General features: G+C 49.6%; 1 protein-coding gene across 1 annotated transcript; it reads left to right on the plus strand.

Moving 5' to 3' along the window:
* Positions 1-4,573: 4,573 nt before the first annotated feature.
* Positions 4,574-6,662, plus strand: LOC120933765 (E3 ubiquitin/ISG15 ligase TRIM25-like). The gene has a single exon (XM_040347157.1). It carries the CDS (start codon positions 4,657-4,659, stop codon positions 6,361-6,363), a length of 1,707 nt encoding a protein of 568 aa, XP_040203091.1. The 5' UTR covers positions 4,574-4,656; the 3' UTR covers positions 6,364-6,662.
* Positions 6,663-7,890: the final 1,228 nt, after the last annotated feature.

The following is a 7,890-nucleotide window of genomic DNA, read 5'->3' on the forward strand; positions in this document are numbered from 1 at the left end:
GTACCACCTAAAACCACCCATGAGAGTCTGGCTCAGAATATTTGATAGCGTCATCGCCCCAATTCTTCTTTATGGCAGTGAAGTTTGGGGTCCTATGACCTACCCAGACCAATCCAAATGGGACCCCAGCCCAACAGAAATATTCCATCTGGAATTTTGCAAGCACCTCCTCCAAGTCCATCGGAGCACCTCCAACAGTGCTTGTCGGTCCGAGCTGGGCAGATTTCCCTTACTCCTCGCAGTACAGATGAGGGCGCTATCATACTGGGACCACCTACAAAACAGCAGTCCCAACTCCTACCACCATCAAGCCTTACTGGACAGTAAGAACCAGTCCAAGCCGTGTGGCCTGCAACAACTCATCAACACCTTGTCTCCCCAAAACTCTCAACAATTCGGCCTGACAAAATCTCAAATAAAAATCATAACTTATAACTCCAAAGAGAAACATGTTGGAGAATGGAGACACGCAATAACAAACTCCAAAAAACTATTGATTTACCAGTCACTGCAGAGAGACTACAAACTGGCCCCGTACCTGGAGGTGCTACAAGACCCCAAAGAGAGACAGACAATGAGCTTGTACAGACTGAGCGCCCACAGCCTGGAAATGGAATTAGGGCGGCACAGACAGACCTACAAGCCTAGGGAGAGGAGACTGTGCCAGCAATGTGACCAGGGGGTCCCGGAAGATGAGGAACACTTCCTGCTACATTGCCCTAAGTACGCATCAGTGAGGGACACTCACTTCCAGAGACTCTCCGCTCTCATCCCGGACTTCAATTCTACAGAAGAGAAGAGGAAACTCCAAATTCTACTGGGAGAAGAGGAGCCAATGGTGAAGATAGCTGCCCAATATGTGACAGCGTGTCACCGACTGAGAGGGACATGAGAAACCTGAGGACTTTCACAGACTTATGTCCTTTCCCCTTTATATTACCCCCCTTCCCCTTTATATTACCCCCTCCCCCTTTTCCTTGCTTTGGCAATGCTAACATGTATTTGGTCCTGCCAATAAAGCTTATTTGAATTGAATTGAATTGAATTGAATTGAATTGTGAGAGAGAGAAGGGGGGAAGAGAGAGAGCGAGAGAGAGAAGGGGGGGGAGAGAGAGAGCGAGAGAGAGAAGGGGGGGAGAGAGAGAGAAGGGAGAGAGAGAGAGAGAGAGAGAGAGAGAGAGAGAAGGGGGAGAGAGAGAAGGGGGGGAGAGAGAGAGAGAAGGGGGGACGAGAGAGAGAGAGAGAGAGAGAGAAGGGGGGACGAGAGAGAGAAGGGGGGACGAGAGAGAGAGAGAAGGGGGGACGAGAGAGAGAGAGAAGGGGGGACGAGAGAGAGAGAGAAGGGGGGACGAGAGAGAAAGAAGGGGGAAGAGAGAGAGAGAGAGAGAGAGAAGGTGGGAAGAGAGAGAGAGAGAGAGAAGGGGGGAGAGAGAGAGAAGGGGGGAGAGAGAGAGAGAGAGAAGGGGGGAGAGAGAGAGAAGGGGGGAGAGAGAGAGAAGGGGGAGAGAGAGAGAAGGGGGAGAGAGAGAGAAGGGGGAGAGAGAGAGAAGGGGGAGAGAGAGAGAAGGGGGGGGGAGAGAGAGAGAGAGAGAGAGAAGGGGAGAGAGAGAGAGAAGTAGGGAGAGAGAGAGAGAGAGAGAGAAGGGGGGCAGAGAGAGAGAGAAGTGGGGAGAGAGAGAGAGAGAGAAGGGGGAGAGAGAGAGAAGGGGGGGAAGAGAGAGAGGGGGGAAGAGAGAGAGAGGGGGGGAGAGAGAGAGAGAGGGGGGAGAGAGAGAGGGGGAGATAGAGAGAGAGAGAGAGAGAGAGAGAGGGGGGGGAAGAGAGAGAGAGAGAGAGGGGGGGAAGAGAGAGAGAAGGGGGGAAGCGAGAGAGAAGGGGGAGAGAGAGAGAGAGAGAGAGAAGGGGGGAAGAGAGAGAGAGAGAAGAGAGAGAGAAGGGGGGAAGAGAGAGAGAGAGAGAGAAGGGGGGAGAGAGAGAAGGGGGGAGAGAGAGAAGGGGGGAGAGAGAGAGAGAAGGGGGGGGGAAGAGAGAGAGAGAAGGGGGGGGGGAAGAGAGAGAGAAGGGGGGGAAGAGAGAGAGAAGGGGGGGGGAAGAGAGAGAGCCTCATCAAGAACCATGTCCACCATACAAAACATGGGAAGATATTCGCCTGCTTTGTGGACTTTAAGAAGGCATTTGATTCAGTGTGGCACCCAGGCCTGTTCCTCAAACTATTGGAGAGCGGAATAGGAGGGAAAACATACGACATCATCAAGAGTTCATACACTGAGAACAGCTGCAGCGTAAAGGTGAATGGGAAAAGAACTGAACACTTCCGACAGGCCAGAGGAGTCAGACAGGGCTGCAGCCTAAGTCCAACCCTCTTCAACATCTACATCAATGAACTGGCGGCCGCTTTAGAATCCTCCCCAGCACCAGGACTGACTCTACATGACACTGAGGTGAAGTTCCTGCTGCATGCGGATGACCTCCTACTTCTGTCACCAACAGAGAAAGGCCTTCAAGACAGCCTGGAAGTTCTGGAGAAATACAGCGCCACATGGGCACTACCAATCAACTCGGGCAAAACAAAAACCATGGTGTTCCAAAAGAAAAATACAAAACAAACAAAGAGCCCTTCCTTCACAATAAACAACTGCACTGTGGATGAAACTAACAGCTACACATACCTTGGCCTAGACATTACCCAATCAGGAAGCTTCAAGCCAGCCATAGAGGCACTAAAAGACAAGGCATGCAGAGCCTACTATGCCATCAGGAGACGGCTGTACCACCTAAAACCACCCGTGAGAGTCTGGCTCAGAATATTTGATAGCGTCATCGCCCCAATTCTTCTTTATGGCAGTGAAGTTTGGGGTCCTATCACCTACCCAGACCAATCCAAATGGGACCCCAGCCCAACAGAAATATTCCATCTGGAATTTTGCAAGCACATCCTCCAAGTCCATCGGAGCACCTCCAACAGTGCTTGCCGGTCCGAGTTGGGCAGATTTCCCTTACTTCTCGCAGTACAGAAGAGGGCGCTATCATACTGGGACCACCTACAAAACAGCAGTCCCAACTCCTACCACCATAAAGCCTTACTGGACAGTAAGAACCAGTCCAAGCTGTGTGGCCTGCAACAACTTATCAACACCTTGTCTACCCCAAACTCTCAACAATGCGGCCTGACAAAATCTCAAATAAAAATCATAACTTATAACTCCAAAGAAAAACATGTTGGAGAATGGAGACACGAAATAAAAAACTCCAAAAAACTAACAATTTACCAGTCATTGCAGAGATAATACAAACTGGCCCCGTACCTGGAGGTGCTACAAGACCCCAAAGAAAGACAGACAATGAGCCGTACAGACTGAGCGCCCACAGCCTGGAAATGGAATTAGGACGGCACAGACAGACCTACAAGCCCAGGGAGAGGAGACTGTGCCAGCAATGTGACCAGGGGGTCCCGGAGGATGAGGAACACTTCCTGCTACATTGCCCCAAGTACTCATCAGTGAGGGACACTCACTTCCAGAGACTCTCCGCTCTCATCCCGGACTTCAACTCTACAGAAGAGAAGAGGAAACTCCAAATTCTACTGGGAGAAGAGGAGCCAATGGCGAAGATAGCTGCCCAATATGTGATAGCGTGTCACAGACTGAGAGGGACATGAAAAACCTGAGGACTTTCACAGACTTATGTCCATTCCCCTTTATATAACCCCCCCCTCCCCTTTATATTACCCCCTTCCCCTTTTCCTTGCTTTGGCAATGCTAACATGTATTTGGTCCTGCCAATAAAGCTTATTTGAATTGAGAGAGAGAGAGAGAGAGAGAAAGGGGGGAGAGAGAGAGAGAGAAAGGGGGGAGAGAGAGAGAAAGGGGGGGAGAGAGAGAGAAAGGGGGGAGAGAGAGAGAGGGAGGGGAGAGAGAGAGGGAGAGAGAGGGATATACAGAGAGAGAGAGAGAGAGAGAGAGAGAGAGAGAGAGGGGTATACAGAGAGAGAGGGGTATACAGAGAGAGAGAGAGAGAGAGAGGGGTATACAGAGAGAGAGAGGGGGGGTATACAGAGAGAGGGGGTATACAGAGAGAGAGGGGTATACAGAGAGAGAGAGAGGGGTATACACACAGAGAGAGAGGGGGTATACACAGAGAGAGAGGGGTATACAGAGAGAGGGGGGTATACAGAGAGAGAGGGGGGTATACAGAGAGAGAGCGGGGTATACAGGGAGAGAGGGAGAGAGAGGGGGGTATACAGAGGGAGAGAGAGAGAGGGGGTATACAGAGGGAGAGAGAGAGAGGGGGGTATACAGAGGGAGAGGTGTATACAGGGGGAGAGAGGGGTATATATATATATAGAGAGAGAGAGAAAGGTATACAGAGAGAGAGAGAGAGGGGTATACAGGGAGAGAGAGGGGGGTATACATAGAGAAGGGTGTATACAGATATATATATATATATATAGAGAGAGAGAGAGAGAGAGATTGAGGAATACAGAGAGGATATAATATAAAAGAAGATGGACGGGGAGGGAGAGACCTTCAGGGTGAAAACGTCTGCTCTGCTCTGCTTGCAGCCTCCTATTCACTTCTATTCACTTCATGTTCCCGCCCCCTATTTCCTGCTTCCTGGTCACATGTTTCCTGTGACATCACAAGGTTAATCTGGAGGATGGGAACTAGCTGCTACCCTGAGCTCAGCCTCACCCTGGGTAGGAGGATCTCACCCCTCCCCCATCCACATTCCTCTCCGGTTTCAGAGACTTTGAGTTTCGTTTCTCTTCTGCTGTCAGCGATGGCGTCTGCTGATCTGAGAGCTGAGCTGAAATGTTCCGTCTGTCTGAACATTTATACCGATCCTGTAACCCTGAGATGTGGTCACAACTTCTGCCGGGTCTGTATTGATCGTGTGCTGGATACACAGGAGGGGTCTGGAGATTTCTTCTGTCCTTTATGCAGAAAAAGGTTCAGGAGTCGTCCTGCACTGCAGAGGAACACAACACTACATAACATAGCAGAGACTTTCCTGTCTCCTCAGCCAGATCCAGAGGAGTCCGGGGTCTTCTGTACTTACTGTGTGGAGTCTCCTGTACCTGCTGTTAGATCCTGTCTGCTCTGTGAGGTTTCTCTGTGTGATAAACACCTGAGAGTCCACAAAAAGTCCCCAGAACACGTCTTATGTGACCCCACCTTGTCCATGGAGAGCAGGAAATGCTCTGTCCGTAAGAAGATCCTGGAGTATTACTGCACTGAGGATGAGACATGTGTCTGTGTGACCTGCAGTTTGGCTGGAGAACATCGGAGACACCAGGTGGAATCACTGGATGAGGCTTCTGAGAAGAAGAAGGAGACATTGAGGAATGTTCTGCAGAAACATCTGACAAAGAGAGAGGAGACGGAGGAAAGAGTCCAGAGTCTGCAGGAACACAGGAGGAAAGTAGAAGAAGAAGCAGCTGGTGACACCGAGAGAGTCACTGTCCTGTTTAGAGATCTCAGGAGACGTCTGGAAGATCTGGAGAATAGAGCCCTGAGGGAAATCTCCGGGAGGGCAGAGCGGATCTCCATCTCCATCCGGGATCTGGAAATAAAGAAGGAGGAGCTGTCCAGGAAGATGCGTCACATTGAGGAGCTGTGTAACATGACGGATCCACTGACTGTCTTACAGGAATCAGACACAGGTGACTTGTGTGATACTGAGGATGGAGATAATGAGGACACAGAGAGACATGAGGAGCTCCTCCATGATGGAGGGGGTCTGGGTGTGGCGGGGGTCTTACACACAGGTTTATCTGATATAATAAGAGAGGTAAATGTATACTTCCCTATACAGGGAGCTGCAGACATATTACTGGATGGAAACACAGCTAATAATAATCTACAGATATCAGATGACAGGAAAACTGTATCCTGGTCAGATACATACCAGAATCGCCCAGAAACACCAGAGAGATTCCAGTGTTCTCAGGTGTTGAGCAGTCAGAGTTTCTCCTCAGGGAGACATTACTGGGAAGTGGATGTCGGGGGATCAGATGATTGGACAGTCGGGATGTGTTACCCCAGTATAGAGAGGAGAGGGGGGTCATGGATTGGATATAATAAGAAGTTCTGGGGATTGGACAGGTCTGGTAATCAGTATTCTGTGATACATGACAGGAAAGAGACCCCCTTACCCCCCAATGTCTCCAGTAGAGTCAGGATATATCTGGATTATGAGGCCGGGCGGATCTCCTTTTATGATCTGTGTGACCCGATCCGACACCTCCACACCTTCACCACCACCTTCACTGAGCCCCTCCATGCTGGGTTATGTGTATGGAGAGGTTGTATAAAGATATGTGGGGGGAGGGGGGAGATGAGACATCACAGGGACAGTCAGTAGGATTAGTTGATTGTTCAGCCAATGATTGGAGGAAGTGGTGACTCCTGGGAGAAGTATGAGGGCTGCCATTGCAGGCTTCCTTCTGAAAATGCTAGTTCCCTGGCTTTGTACTTGTTCCGGGTCAAACTCTGGGACAGTATCAAATCCAAAGCATAGACATGACAGCCAGGGAACTAGCATTCTCAAACGGAGAGTTTAGCAATGGCAGCCCCCATAATTCTCTCATGACAGATGTCCTTTTACCCCTTGCTGACCATCATCTGTATATATACAGCCAGTCAACAAGAGGTTATACCAAGGTCATGGCCACAGAAACCGGCGATCGATCGGCTGTTTTGTAAAAGTAATCTGGGTGGCTTTACAATGTCCAATCACTTTTACACAGTGAAAGACCATCCCCCCTCCCGTCACTTCCTGCAGAGCTTCCCCCGCCTCTCCCAGTCCTCCCGGGAGCCTGGGACTGTGGTAAGTGTTCAGGACGGGATCATGCTGAGGAGATGGAGGAACATCAGTTCTGTGATCTCCTCTGGGATGAATGAATCCAGAAGTGATAATGATTTTAGGGCTGAAACGATTAATCGATAAAACCGATGGTTGTCGATTATTTTCATTATCAATTCGTTGGTCTGCACGCACCTTCCTCCCTGCCTATCAGTCCTGCCTCTGTCCGAGTGTTACACAATCCCCTGTGTACAAGCCGCTTTCTCATGATTTCGCTCATGTGACCGGGCACGTCCGCCTCTCTCCACCCCACACAGAATACCAGCGGGGTATTCTGTGTGGGGTGGGGGGAATAGTGCCCCACCATTGGTGTTCTGGGGGGAATAGTGCCCCTTCATTAGTGTTCGGGGGGGAATAGTTCCCCCATCATTGGTGTTCCTTGGGGGAAGAAATAGTGCCCCATCATTGGTGTTCTGGGGGAATAGTTCCCCATCATTGGTGTTCTGGGGGGAATAGTGTCCCACCATTGGTATTCCTGGGGGGAATAGTTCCCCATTATTGGTGTTCCTGGGGGGTTGTACTATAAACCCCATCATGACAGGATACCTGTATATTATCTGTGTATATCTGTGTAACACTCCGTTTTTTTCCATTATTATTTTAAATAGACAAAAAATTGCATATTTTGTTTTTTTTTATGATTTTTTCCAATTAATCAAAAAAAATTTCGGCCAACTAATCCATTATGAAAATAATCGTTATGTCGCGTACACATGGTCGTTTTTCGGCATGAAAAAAATGTCATTTTTAAAAACGTCATTTAAAATCAGTGGGCCAGATTCACGTACAATTGCGCCTTTGGAAACTTAAGCCATTTAAGTTACACCGCCGTAAGTTTTCAGGTTTAGTGCTCGATTCCACAAAGCACTTACCTGGAAACTTGCGGCGGTGTATCGTAAATGCGTCCGGCGCAAGGCGGGCCAAATCGAATGGGCGGCTAACATTTAAATTAGGCACGCGCCCGCGCCGGACCTACTGCGCATGCTCCGTTTCCTAACTCCCGCCGTGCTTTGTGCGAAGTGACGT

This window comes from Rana temporaria, chromosome 3 (assembly GCF_905171775.1).
Source record: "Rana temporaria chromosome 3, aRanTem1.1, whole genome shotgun sequence".
NCBI lineage: Eukaryota > Metazoa > Chordata > Amphibia > Anura > Ranidae > Rana > Rana temporaria.

Excerpts from the sequence above, each read along its gene's own strand:
- LOC120933765 (XM_040347157.1), top strand. The coding sequence starts at position 4,657 with ATGGGAACTAGCTGCTACCCTGAGCTCAGCCTCACCCTGGGTAGGAGG.